General features: G+C 48.6%; 1 protein-coding gene across 5 annotated transcripts in view; it reads right to left on the bottom strand.

Moving 5' to 3' along the window:
* The window catches only part of KSR1 (kinase suppressor of ras 1), a 53,423-nt gene that overhangs the window by 21,100 nt on the left and 17,978 nt on the right, over positions 1–14,345 (bottom strand). For 4 of the 5 annotated variants that reach the window (XM_027751664.2, XM_027751665.2, XM_027751663.2 and 1 more), the window contains exon 2: positions 3,433–3,573. In XM_027751664.2, the coding sequence (XP_027607465.1) occupies positions 3,433–3,573 (141 nt within the window). Of the gene's footprint in view, positions 1–705; positions 1,058–3,432; positions 3,574–14,345 lie in introns of those variants that run through there. The other variant, XM_027751666.2, reaches the window with a different exon arrangement.

Genomic DNA, 14,345 nt, shown 5'->3' on the forward strand with positions numbered 1-14,345 from the left:
TTGCTTTCTGTGCTGAAGAAAATAAGGCAACAGAAATTTTTTTTAATCTCCTCTTTTGGTAGACACGCCCCAAGCCCAGAACCCAGTAAATAGCTCTGCAAGAGGCTTCTTCCATCAGCTTAAGAGTGGGGACAGTGCTCTGTTCTCATCCTCCTTCCCTCCTGCTCCCCCCTCAATTCCCAACTCCAGCTCCCAAGGGGAACAGGACAATCCAGATCACTGTATTTTTGTAGGACCATTTTCAGAGCAACTTTTATCCCCCTGAGACCACTATATAGCATAAACATACCTTCTGTCTGTAAGGTTCCTTGTCCTGTCTTTTCTAGATCTCAGTTTAAGTACCTCCTTGCCTGGTTTCAATCCACCATATTTAACCATTTTCAGTATTAAACCACACATACACAGTGCTAATCTATCTCTAGAACTCCTAGCCAAAAACAAGGACTCCAGCATTTCCTAAAAAAAAATAAATCCCTAAAAAGCAAGTTAGAGCACAGTGTGAGCCCAGCTCCAAAGCAGAGCCTGCTCCACACGGGCCACCATTTGCTGTGATAAAAATCTGTCTGGAAACCGAGTAGAGGAACAAGAACAAAGCAATAGGAACAGCACAGGCTGGGGTGGGGGTTCACAGTTTCTTCCCCCTCAGAACTGCGTTCACAGAGAGCAAACAGGCCCCCAAAGCCCAGGCTGGTGTTCCCCACGTACCTGCAGGGCCGCCGGGCCGGCGCAGCCCAGCCCTCGCACCGCGCGCAGCGTCACCGGCTCGCTGCTGTCCCTGCCCATGGCAGCTTTAGCTCTTGCCCAACGCCATAAACAGTGCATTGTTAGCGCTGTAATCTCTTCCAGAACTAAAGGGTTTTACAAGCAGTCATTATTCTTGTTTTAAATATAGGTTTTCAAAGAAATAAAGGAGCCCAACAAGAAGACGGCAATTAGAATTGCCAGAGCTTCGGAGCGCTCGAGCTTCGCAGTGTCTAGAGCAAGTCACTGGGCAAAAATAGTCCTCACTCTGGAGTGGAGGAGTCAGCAGATATTCTAAATTGGAGCTGGTGCTCTATTTCTGACAGGAGAGCCTGGGAGCTTCTGTGCTTCCCTGCATGGCAGCTTTATTTGGGAGAGGACTGGGGGGGGTGAGGGGAGGGGAGGGGAGAGAGAGAAACAGAGCATTGTTTCTCTCACCACTGAGCCAAAGAACTCTTGCAATTAGGCTGCTTTTCAAAGGTGTTATGTCACAGATTAGCACAATCTTCAAAATACTCCTTCCAGCAACACCAGAAATGCAAAGGGAATCAGAACCCTTTAAAAAAGCAAAAAACCCATGAACTCAGGCCTTTCTCCTGATCTGTCCCTGACCAACAGGGTGCCCAGAGAGCCCTCCACCTGCACCTCCCCCTGTGCTGTGCCTGCTGCTCTGGTCAGCTCTCAGGGCAGCCCCTGGTGCAGCTATTCTGAGACTCTACAGGTACTTGGCAACTCCTCCAACTAGTTGCAGAGCCTAAAAGGCCCAAGAAGAGAGGGCTGTGTGCCTACATGAATTCACTGTGACAACACTTGTGGGGTTTTCCTTCCCTCTGTAGCACTTTTTGGAAGCCTTAAGAAGGAAACCCAGTATGGCTATTTCCATTTTACAGCGAGCTGAGAGTATCTGAGAGCTGGGAAGCTGTTCCCAGTGTCCCTTGTACACAGAACCAGGCAGGGACTCGAGGGTCTCCATTTTCACTGGGTGAGCTGCTCAGCCATCTCTGTAAAGGCTGTGTGCACAAAGCAGGAGACCATTCTAAAGGATGTAATAACTAATCTATTAAAGCTCCTGCTGTCTGTGATTTCCATTTTGAAAACTTTCAGCTGAAATGCAGTTCAACATGCTCTATGAAATCTAAGCAAGAGCAGGGATGATCCCATGAGACCTGTGACATTCCTGAAAGGTAGCTCATCCCAGACAGCTCCCTGCACTGTGCTGATGGCAGTGCCAAACACCAACAGTGCTGCATTGCTATTTTCTGGGCAGTGCAGTAACAGGACCAAAAAAAAAGCACTGCAAGAACAGAGCACTTAGTTTATTAGCCCATCTATTTCCACTTCTCACAGCCTGTCCCACATGGCTACTCAGAAATCATTTTAATGACCCATCAGGTGCTGCAGTTCTCTTGTCCAGCTAATACAGATGCTACAGAAGCTGTTTGCAGCTGCTCGAAATGGATGCAGAACTCTTAAAAACTAACCATACATCTGGAATCCCAGAAGAATTTCAGTGCTTTGTACACCTCTTGCAATTCCGTCCCAGAGAACAAAAGGAAGTTCCCTACACTGGGCACTGCCTGGGAGGGGGCAGCAAGAGAGCATGAATCAAAATAAGAAAGAGCTGGAGAATTCCTCCTACCTTAGACCAAACCCGAATTTGTTCACCCCTTTTAGTGACCACACACACTGAAGGGCAGTCCCAACCCTCTCTGCTCCCTGAACTAGCAGGATGGGGCAGATTTGAACTGTCCACCTCCCTCCCCCCTTCTCTTCACCTCCTCCCTGCCCCCAGTTCTGCAGGCACCACAAAGGATTTATAAAGAGCTACAAAGACATTCTTTTAGGCTCAGGCAGTTCCAGTAACCTTAGAAACAACACTAGCTGGGAGCCTGGCAGCTTGGCCACGGCACAGGCTGCTTTTATCCTCTCTTGTCACTGCTGCACCTTCAGCTGTGCCACCCAAAACCTCGCTGGGCTGGAAGGCAATACCAGCACCACATTCAAAATGAACAGTAGGAAATAAAAGGAACAACTCGGTCCTGAACTCATCCCGTTCCACCAGAGACCACTGGAATAATTCCCATGGAAATCTGTGGAATTTTTCACTTGGGCAGATTTCTGCTGAAGTTAAACAAAATTTTTGGTTAAAGATCAAAGGAAGCTGAATGAGAACACTGTGACCTGGCCTACAGAGGCAAAAACGGGAAAAAGAATGGAAAAAACCTTTTCTGCCTTGTTTAGCTGTGAGTGGACTGAGCTCTGTGTGTGTAATTGTAATGTTGGTTCTGTTTTGGCTAATGTGACGCAGAACATAGTGTGGCAGTGTACTGTTATTATCTAAAAGGTAGTAAGTGATTAAGTGGTGCAGTTGTTCTCAGACCCAGGGGGCAGGAGAGGAGGCCCTGGTGGTGCAGGACTTTGGTCTCACCCTGAGCAGTAGGTGTGAGTGTTGCTTCCAAGGCCGGTGTGAGGAGATGCCCAGGAACTCTGGGAGGAGGACAATGGGAAGGGAGGGTTTCAGCACTGCTCTGGGAAGAGAGGAAGCTCCCTTCCCACCACAGGTCCCCCTGTGTACCCACACCCTCCCATCTTGCCTGAAAGTTCAGGAACTAACTTAAGGCCCGCAGGCAGCCTGGAACGTTCTGAAGAGCCAGGAGGGTTCCGTGCTGAGGGCTGCCTTCCCCTCCTTACCTGCACGACCTCTTTCCTCACGTTGACGATGTCCAGCCAGTCGTGGAAGCGGGGGTAGCTGTTGAGCTCGGCCGTCCTGTCGCTCAGGGGCACGCTCAGCTTGCACTGCCGCTGCCGGTGGATGTAGTCGATGAGCTTCACCTGTGGGGACAACACAGCCCAGCCTCAGGCCCTGGGACACTGTCACCCCCCAGGCAGGGCTGGTGCAAAGGGCTGCTGGGGTGTGAGCAGGGCTCCTTCAGGACAGAACACTGACATACTCCTCTGAGCACTCAGGGGAATCCATCCAGTGCATCTCCCTCACTGCGAGCAGCTCTGCTCTCCAACATTCCAGCACAAGGCAGGACCCTGCAGGGCCCATCCCTGCAAGACTCTGCTCTAAACCCCCATCAACAACAGTGCTGTGCAGAGCCTGAGTGTCTCGCCAAAATACACAAGGGATCCCAACCGTTTGAAACAATGAATTACATTCATTTGAAGGCACTGCACATGTCCACAGGACCTCTCTGGGGATGCTGTGGCAGCACGAGCCCAACCTGCAGGACCATCTGCCTGCTCGTCCCTTGGTCCTGCGTGTTTGTTAAATTCTCTTACATCTGGTCTTCATTTGGTCTAGAAGATCAGTGAGGCAGGAATAGCCAAAGTACCCACAGACTCTGAGGCTGTTATCTGATGGGCATTTCTACTAAAGAAATCAACATTAAAAGCAGTTAACTTAAAAGAACAAAAATTCAGGCAGTTGGACTAGCTGATTGCTGACCATCTTCTATTCTATTCTAAAGTTTTATTCCAAAGCTTTTATCACCTGACCATCTCGTGGCAAATGCACTACACAGAATTCTTCACTTTGGGCACAGAAGAATAAGACAGCAAGAAGGAATATTATTTGTGTCTGATGTTTGCTCATCAGAAAGTAAATACTCTCCAAAGATTGCTCACTGTGTCACAAATTCCTGTGGGGCAGGCTTAAGCTTCAAAACCTTCCTAACAAAACAATGCCTTAAAGCAAGTTAGTTGATCCGTGATTTATAAACCAAAACATGTTCTTAGTCAACAAATTTTACCATTTGGGACAAGATCAGACTAAGAATGTAAAGAAAAAAACAAACATGGATTCTTTGGCCATTATAATGTCTCTCCTCTTAGGGTTCAAGTGCTTTCCTATGAAGCTAACTGAGGGTTTGTGTTATGAGCAATCCAACCCCTTACACCTTATCAGGTGTAACAAGTTTGTCTCTGCCCACACGCTGAACTCTGACAGCAGTGCTGTGCAGTTTGAGATTTATCAAAAAGTGTGTGAATCCCAAAGTGATCCAAAGTCTCCCTGCCATGCCCACAGCGAGGCACAGCAGCACCATTCCCAGGAGAGGCAGCTGTGCAATACAAGACTGCTGCCTAGAAACTCAGCCATCCCTCCTCATCCATACTGACCAGCCTGCTGACACCAGAGGAACCTTTTCACCACAACTTCCTAACATGGCTTTGGAGCACAAGGCCTACAAGAAATTACCTTGGAAATCCCACCCAATTGTTCTCAGTCTCAGTACCTCTTTTTACGTAAAGGAGCTGACAGCACTTCCTTTTTTACCCCCTTGTCTGGTTCCTCTGGCCAGACCCCAGGCTGCAGGGCAGGGCAGGGTGAGCCAAGGCCAGCTGAGCTCTGGAGGGACTGGTCCTGGGCTCAGCAGGGCCATGGGCACCAGGGGCTGTCACGGGCACCAGGGGCTGTCACGGGCACCAGGGGCTGCCACGGGCCCGTGCCCTGCACCAGGCAGAGCCAAGGCAGCCCGTGTGCTGGGTCAGCAAGGTGTGCTGGGGCATGTGTGACTGAAACACTGCTATTACCTGTGCTCCAGACCTGCTCCCAGCTCTCCTCCCTTCAGTTGAACAGGGCCCTGAATTCCCATGGCCCTGGAGGACAGGAGCTTGGTTCCTTCAGTCAGCTCAAGAGCAGGGAGGGGGCACACACATGTCACCAGCTGCCTTAGTTGTGACCTTCTGCTTCCTCATTATCACACATCCTTTCCCACAACAGCCTGTCCAGAGAGCTCTCCTGTTCACAGCCGTGTTGGAAAGGGGCTTGGAGATGCTGTTCTGAGTATTTTCCTGCTAAGAGCTTGGTTTAAATTTTCTTTCTTGGTGTGCTTTTTGTACTCTGCACCTGCCTGGCACAGCTGGGGGAACCCCCACATCAGGGAGCTGGAATTAGTCTCCCACAGCTAAAGCAATTGTTCCACAGTTTAGACTGAACACTGTCATGGATCCTGACTGTGATGTTTGTCTATCTGTCCTAAAATTCCATTTTACCAGGAGAAACCTACATTCTCAATGTTGGGGTTTCGTTACGCTCAGGATACTTGACTCTGTTTTTAGTGCCTCCAAATGTATCATGTTTGCTTCCTGACTTTTTCCCTCAGAAGACATTAGGGAGAGAGAGATTAGAATGAGAAAAAGGGACTTGGCTGCAGGTAAAGACAGGGACAGGAGAGTCAAAGCCCTGATGAGAGAGGTCTCTTGCTCTCAGGGAAGAGGGTCTTAGCAACCCAGTGGCTGCAGCGAGGTTAACCAAAAACATGGATTGGGAATGGTGGTGATAGGAGCAAGGAAGAACTGGTATGAGTGGATGGGCAAGGGCCAAAGACAGACAGAGGCTGCAGGAAGTTTGAGGCCTTCTCTTCTCAACAGCCCCCAGCATGCCAGAAATCAGCCCCCACAAACGAAACCCAGCTTCCCAACTGTGCAATAGCTATGTCATGGAAAAGAGAAGGCAGACAAGAATCACCCAAGCCTTCTCTTCTTCCAGAGGCCACCTGAAGGAAGGGTCAATGCCAATATGGATTTTGATGCACAAACTACAACCCCAACATCCCGCCGAAGACAAACAGCTCCCGTGTGTTTGTGAGCCGTGGGATTCCCAGGGCACTGTGCTGTGCTGTGCTGCTGCCCCTGGGCCACCTCACCCTCCCCATTCCCGGGCACACCTCAGGGCCATGGAGCACCAGGGACAGAAGCAAGTGATTTTGGAACTGGCACAGTCTGTGTGTAAAGCAGCAGCTCGGCTCTGCAGTCTGACTGTAACCTGTTATTTTAGTGTAGGATCTCCCATCAGGCAAGGTTTATTTTTCCTGGAAGAAGGGCTGGGAGCTAGAGATCCACACTTAGTTATATGGAACACTAATTATAAGCAAATGCCCTAAAAGCAGCACATGATTCAGTACAAAGCAGGGAACTGCAAGCACAGAAGGTGTCGGAATCTGTTCCAAGAAGGCAGGAGGGATTTAGCATCTATGTATAAATGAAAAATCACAAATTAGGTAAAGAAATGATCCAGAAATATATGCCCCACATTGTCCTATTCCAGCGAGCAGTGTCTGAGGACAGCATGCTGCTTTGAGGCAGGTCACTGCTGAGGGACAGTCACTACTCCTGCGTTCCCCACTACCAGTTCTCCCCACCAACCTCAGTGTAACACCAGAAGCATCACATGTCACAGAGCTGGGCTGCACTCCTGGCTCTGCCACTGACCTGCTGTTTGACCAGAGGCACATGAAGCAACCTCTCCCTCCCTCCCTGCAGCAGCTCTGCCCGTCCCACAGGAACTCCCTGGAGCAGGCGCCGGCTTCAGCTATTTTCATACTGCTTAAAAAAATACAGGTTCCTTTCACTTCCCAAGTCTCATCCATGGCCCCAACTCCTAAAGGACACTGCTGGAAGGGACTCTATGCAGCACAGATTTCAATGTCAAACTTTTCTTCTCTGTTGGGATGTAAGAAAACAACAATTCTCCAAAATGGACAAGTAGTCTGACAACAAAGATCTTAGTGTCTTAGATGGCCAAGGCTGGTTTTCCCAGGATAACTCCTTTGCATTTACTCCTCAAGTCCAAATTTGTTTTCCCCTAGTCCTATAAATAGTATATTTGCATTCTCTTCCCACCCTCCATGCACCACGCTTCTCCCCTAGGATGAATTTCATTTTGTTATTTCCTGCCCAGACTTTTAACTAAACTACATGGTTTGGCTTTAATAGCTGAGCTGTTGCAAAACCCTTTTCTGAGAATATAATAAAAATTCTGGGTTCAGTGACGCACATAAAAACCCACAACCAGCACGCAGGTCTCCAGCCACAAACTAGACTGAGAGATAAAGCCAATGGCAGCTACTCACTGCCTGCTTGCTAAATGGCACGTCCTACTCAGCACAAATGGCAAACCCCACACCAGAAGCAGCAATACTCCAACTGCCTTAAACCCAGAGAGCTGGGAAAGGACAGGAGCTGAGCCAGGAGCAGCTGGAGCAAAGTGCTGTTCCCAGGGCAGAGCCCTCCTGCTCTGGCTGCTGGCCAGGACACCCAGACCTCACTTGCTCTGAGAGGTGCACGTGCTGCAAGGTGCTCCTGGATGCATGTTCATCTCCCTGCAGCGCTTTTAAAATACCCCTTTACAGCACAGATGAGAATCAGGCCCCGGAAGTTTAGGAGAAAACTGCCACGCTTGTACTTTTTTATTTATTCATACAAAATAAACAGCAGCTCTCTTGAGACACAAGTTTGCCCATATCCATGACCTCAAGCCAACAGTTGGGACATTCAAACAACGATAAACAAAGAGCAGACACCAGCAAGTTTTTCAGCTGCAGTCCTGCAGCCATGGCACAGGAAAGCAATGGCATCTGTAAAACCAGATCACAGACAGCGCAGAATTCAGGAGATATTGCAAGGGTGAGCTGGAAGAATTCTGTATTCAAACTGCAGCCCAGGTATTTCTGACCTCTGGTTAATTGATCAGAAATCACATTCCAACTTAACATTTGTCAGACAAAGTTAATAGTTATGGTGCCTCACCAGAGAAATTACCAGAGAAATTCATGCATTTGGGGGTCAATCCTCTCCCAGCTTCTTGTCGATTATGTTTTATTCATGTTTAGAAAAGTGGCATCTTGTTCCAGCAGTCATTAAAAGGCATTAACCCATTGCAGCTTTTGCACTTGGCCAAAACCTAATCAGTCTGAAATCAATGCACTTGATCCAAATACACAAGGAGAAAGGAGCAGAAGCTAAAAGAGTTTGCCTTTTTCGTAGCTTATTCTCATGCTTTTAATCCACATGTCTTGAAATACCCTCTAAATGCAGCAAAAACAATTCTTTTCCATCAAAAACAACAAAAAGGGAAAACCAAGGCACAGAATGGAAATTATAAATAAAACAACTTGGGGACAGGCACAGGGACTCTGCTATGCCAAAGTGCCAGCTGAAATTTCTTCAGAATATCAACAGTTGGAGACCAAGTTTGATTCAATCATACATTTCACAACCAAATGCCATGTTTCCACACTTTCACAAAACTCGTAATCTGCTCTCTGAAGCCTGCAACTTTTCTTGTTGACTTGAAACATTTGCAATGTTTAGAAGAGGGGTTTGTCAATACCCAAACCAAACAACTGTCATCATTTAATCCACAAATCCAGCACATGTTCCAAAGCAGATCCTGTTGCCCCTGTCCCAGGAGGTGAAACCCCGGGAGCCTGGCAGCAGACAGTAAATGTGAGCTGACACCAATCCTTCCTGCCCTGCAATCTACCGAGCTGCTGGCTCAGCTTTAAAAGGATCAGATCAATGTATGGCCCAGCTCTTACATGTGGCTAAGAGAAATGCAAATCATCTATCTTGCCTCAGACAGGAATTAATCAGGAAGGAACTGCTCTATTAACCTCCTGCCAAGAAGCAGCCCAGGGGGCAGGGAGCAGCCTCTGAAGCATCACAGCAGCTCCTGCTGCAGCAGGACACTGCACTGGCCAGACCAGCACCACAGAGGGAGGGAGGTTCTGCATTTCTGCCCCCTGAAACAGAAGACAAAACTTCTGAACTCAGAGTTTATCTGCATGGGGCACTGGGGAAAGTCAAATGAGTCATCTGAGGGCATCCAGTGAAAGTGGATTCACTTCACACCTTTAGCTGACTCTTATCTATTTTCCCCAGTGCCATTATATACATAAACCCTAGGTCAGAGCAAAAAAAAAACCTCTTAGGCAACCTGAGCACTGAAGTGAACATAAAAAGGTCAGAATTGGACTTGCCAAATTTGTCTCCGAAGTCATGCTCGGCAACCATGTGAGAAACTGATAAAGATCTCCCCAGCCATTGGGAGAGCAGCAGCATGTGAGTGCACTTGAGGGCACCTTCTCAAAGTCATCCAGTTTAAAGTGAAAAAAGGTGCAGCTGGTTGATCCAGGGATGGGAAAGAACGAGTATTTCAGTGTTATACAGCAAGCTGTGAGCTGGGGCAGAGCCTGGGACCTGGAGAGCTCAGTCAGCCCCCGGGCAGGTGGTCACACCAGGAACCAACCCGCCCTGACCCCCGGCACAGCCCAGCAGGACAGGGTCAGTGCTGCTCTGCCCCGTGTGATGTGTGTAAGTGTAAAGATACATTACAACAGTGTGGACTGCTCCCTTTCCAGTATAGTGAGAACTGAACCAACGCCTGATTTTGACTGTTTTAAACCCGAATCTGCTTGGCGAGATGGATAGAGTGGGTCTGTACCCTTTTCACACAACATGCTCATTTTGCAGTGAATCCAACCCAATCTTTTTCATAGAACATTTTGTTCAACCACACAAAACTATTCCTCCCATCTGTGCTTCCATTAGGAACACTCAGATAATGCAGGATTCAGCTGGAGAGTCTTACAATCTTACAAACTTCCAAGCAACCTTGAGGTCAGCATGGAATTCAAAAAGCTCTTTCCAAGGCAAGCACAGGGGCTGCACAGGAGCAAAATACAGAACCTAAAGAAGAACATATGCAAAACACATTTAATTTCAAGGAATTATTCGTATCCTAAAACAATGAGGTCACTCAGTTTGTCACCCGCATGCCTTTGCCCTCAAAAACAACAGAACTGAGGCTACTAAAGGATGATATTATGACCATGAGCATGACCGAGGTGGCAGAGAAATATCTGGTGGCAGACTCATTTGTTTCTTTGAGGTAGTACCTGAGAAAAGGGACTCACTTACATGGTGGACACTGACCTGCAGTCTGTGGAATTCACATTGTCTTACTAGAACCCAGCTGACTCATCCAGCAAGAACCATGGCAATGAGCAGGACTTCTGTTAAAAATGTGAGGCCTGGCTTCTGGTTCTAGCTGTGCTAGAACAGTAGCCACAGTATTTCCTTCCTTAGGCCTGTTTCTCTCCAGTGATCACACATGTGCAACCACAGGCTCCGGGTATGGAGTGTCTGCTGTGCTGCACCGCAGGCACAGCCCCTGGAACAGGACAGGCTGCAGAACAGTGCCACTGCTTTGAATGCCACAAGCACCTCGGTAACACTGACACTCTCACAGGACCCCATGTGGTAGCACCTTGTTAAAAACAAGAAAGAGGAAGAAGGATTAAAAATAATTTGCACCAAGTGAAGGAGCAGCTCTAAAAACAGTTCCTGAAAGCCCTTCCAGTGCCCTGCTCCGACCACTGGCTCCGGCAGCAGGGACTGAGACCGAGCTGCTGCCAAGCAGAGGCTGTCAGAGGGATGGCAGGGATGGGAAGAAGCACCTGGCTGGCAGTTCCACCCTGCAGTCCCCCTCCCAGCTCAGGGTGTGGGGCAGTGTCGCAGCTTCCGCCCCAAGAGCGGCTCCTGCAGAGCCCCGGCTGCTGCCGAGGGACCTGCTCTGCTCAGAGCAGGAAAGGAAATAGTTTCTCAATGCATTGCTAAACAAACCCTGCACACAGCACCCAGCACAAGCCAGCAGGAAAGTGTACAGGCAAGGTATGCTGGAGAGGGGAAGCCTTGAGAGGAATTAGAAAATACAAGCACAGAGAGCTGGAGGGGTAGGGAGGGATGGAACACCAGATGGATGGATTTTCCTTTGAACTCTCAGTCATGCCTGAGGCTGACACAATAGCCACTGCCCAAACACTACAGTATGTTATTTCTGCTTTGTCAGATGATGCAGACAGCATCATTTCTGGGTCACTTGGAGGCCACATACCACTCCTTTTCTCTCCCCTCCTCTCTTTTTCACACTCCCAGTGACTGAGGCTATAAACACTCAGTTGAGGTCTTCCCAGCTAAGAGTGGGAAGATGAAACTGCACAATCAAGTGGTTCCCTGGGCCTGATAACGTGATTCTCTTCAAAGATTTCAGCCTAATGCAGCTACAGGAACAGTCCTCTGCTTAAATATCAGAGATTTCACACCCACTGAACACTGAAAATGAAAGTCCTCCCCCTTTCTTTACAACCTGAGGACATGCAACTGCAGCAGAATGACTGAGAATGCTCTGCAAGACCCAGAACTGTACCTGCCACTTGCTGAGCTGCCCTGCTGCTGCCACCTCAGCTCTGCAGCTCTGCCTGCTCTCATCTCACAGCTCTCCAGCACCCAGTGAGCTTCTTCACCTCAGCCATGCTTCATTAGGCTTAGCTGTATTTCCCTACAGGGCACAGGAACTTCCTCTGGCACCAAGCCTATACCAAAGGATATCATGACTCCAAACTGACCCACAGACCCGTGGAGGTTTCTTATTCCTCATGAAATTTGTGCATGGCCATCACCAGGCTCACGGATTTACCCTGCTGGGACAAATACTTCTGTCCAAGCACAGGTCCTGTCCTACTCATTTGACTCCTTCTCCAGAGCTCCCAGATCCTGTACCTGGCAGGTACAACCAAATCTCCAATAGCTCAAACAAACTGGTGACTATCTGGGAGAGTATCACCATCAGTCCAGAACCCACAGCTCACGCTTCACAAAGTCCAGTTCAATAGTCTTGGCCCTAAACCAAGGTCTTCAACAACAGTTAACAGGCATCTGTCAGAAAAGGACTAGGGGGAAGCTTCTCTCTTTGGCAAGACATCGGAAAGGTTCTCCTGAGATCCCTTCTAGGGATTCTACATCCTTTGAGACACTGACCTGCATCACAACAGCACTGACAGAAATCTGGAGAGCCTCAAGAAATCAAAGACTGCCATCTCCCTGCCCCAAGCAAAGATCTGCCCTGAATATATCTTCCTTGACAGTTGGGGAACCGTAGGCTCAAATCCTTCCTATTTCTTGCAGGCTCCTAAGCAGAGCCCTGCAGGCCGGATTCCCGAGCCCTCAGCAGCGTTAGGAGCTGACAGACAGGGGTGGTTGTGTGGTCTGAGGGTGGTCTGAGCATGGACAAGGCTCAGTTCCTGGTCAGTCAGAGTGCACCCTGTGCTCAGGGTTAGTTCCTGGTCAGAGTGCACCCTGTGCTACGAGTCTGTCGGGTGCTCAGATCCCAACACCACCCAGGCTTCTCAAAGCACTGCAGTAAACAATCCCTTGTATAACTCCCCGCTGTAGCCCACACAGTCCTCCAGAGGTGAATGCAGCCCAAAGATAACACTAATACTATGCCTCTCTAACTGTAATTATTCAGTATCTTTGCAAACCCACTGTATCTCTCCTCCCATAATGAAAACAACGACCCACAATCCCCTGTGGGCTTTACAGCGACTGCAGCCAGAAGGGCAGCGAGTGACAGGGAGAAAGACTACAGAAGGTTCAGGATCTGGAAAGCACCAGGCCATGCTCTGGGGATGGAAGTTGTGTTACAACTCATGGATCTCTCTGTAAAATTCAAAACTTAAAGTGCCTTTAGAGAGAATATCCTCCATAATTTTTACGACTGCACTAATCACACAGCTGTAAAAGAACTCTCAGGTATATCTGACTGATGGCAGGGGAGGTGGAAATGAAGACACCACCAATCTGTGCATGTGTAAACTTACAGCCAAATAAAGGAGGAGAGTTTACAGCAGAGAATGTAAAGCCAGACATTTCCTTCGGCAAGGTCAGGAAGGGAATGACTAATTGTAGGTCCCCGTCGTATTCCTGCACTTCCCTTTCCTCATTGCAAGCCTCCCTCTGCAAGGTCCTGAGCACCCCCAGCTCTCCCAGGCAGGGAGGTCTGAGGGAACACCTTCATGCCTGGCCTGGCCACTCCCCATCCATTCTGAGGGCACTGAGAGGAGGAACCAAGCTCCTTTAATGGGGCAGTTTACTGCCCACAGTGCCGTCCCTAACACACTGCTCTTCCCCTCGCCTTCCCAACCACCTCCCTTTTGTCTTCCACATTTCTATTTCTGTAGCCTCGATAAAATCCATGCACAAACCTTTAGTCTCTTCCATTCCCTCACGTACTGGCTGAGGAATGAGACAGATTAGCTGCTTGTTCTGCAGCACTCGGGCTTATTAGCAGACCAAGGGAAGGAAATAAAACAAACCAAATCAAATCCTCTGCTCGTTTCACTCAATTATTTGAGCACTTCAAGAGTTCCACCTTTCCCTCCTCCCCCTGACACTCAGTTTTGCAGACTGCTGCTGGTCTGGGCTTTGGGGAAGAGGTCTGTACAGAAAAATGTTAAGTCTCTGTAGGAGCAGGTTGCAGGTCTTGGAGCTGAAGGCGTTCTGTCTCTGCACCCTGGGAATCTTTGCTAAGAAACCTTATTCTGTGAAATGCTCCAAATTATTGGCTTTCTGCTAGAAAGAATGGAGCTATTTTGGCAAGGACTGGGGTCACATTTCTCTTTTCACAGACACTGCGTGAGAAAGCTGCCATGGCTCACTGCTCACATTTTGTTTTTCCCAAAATCTCTTTGGGGCTCTCTCTTACTGGTTCACATTTGCCCTTAGCAACCACGTGGGGTTTCTATCGTCTGCTTAAGTACAAATACAGGATTTAGAGTGGAGACACCTGAACTCATTTTTTCATGTGACTCTGAGAGTTTCACCTAAACCATGTTATGCCCACTTAGGAAGCAGAGGAAAATGCAGTTGCCAACCCAGTAATAGTTGTATGAGAAAAAATACAGAGGGGACTGATAAGCAGCCATAAACTAGCCAGTTCTGCAACAGCTACTTGGCATCATACAGCAGCCTGGAAAGAT

This window comes from Pipra filicauda, unplaced genomic scaffold (assembly GCF_003945595.2).
Source record: "Pipra filicauda isolate LSUMZ 115617 unplaced genomic scaffold, ASM394559v2 scaffold120_size2142806_pilon, whole genome shotgun sequence".
Lineage (NCBI taxonomy): Eukaryota > Metazoa > Chordata > Aves > Passeriformes > Pipridae > Pipra > Pipra filicauda.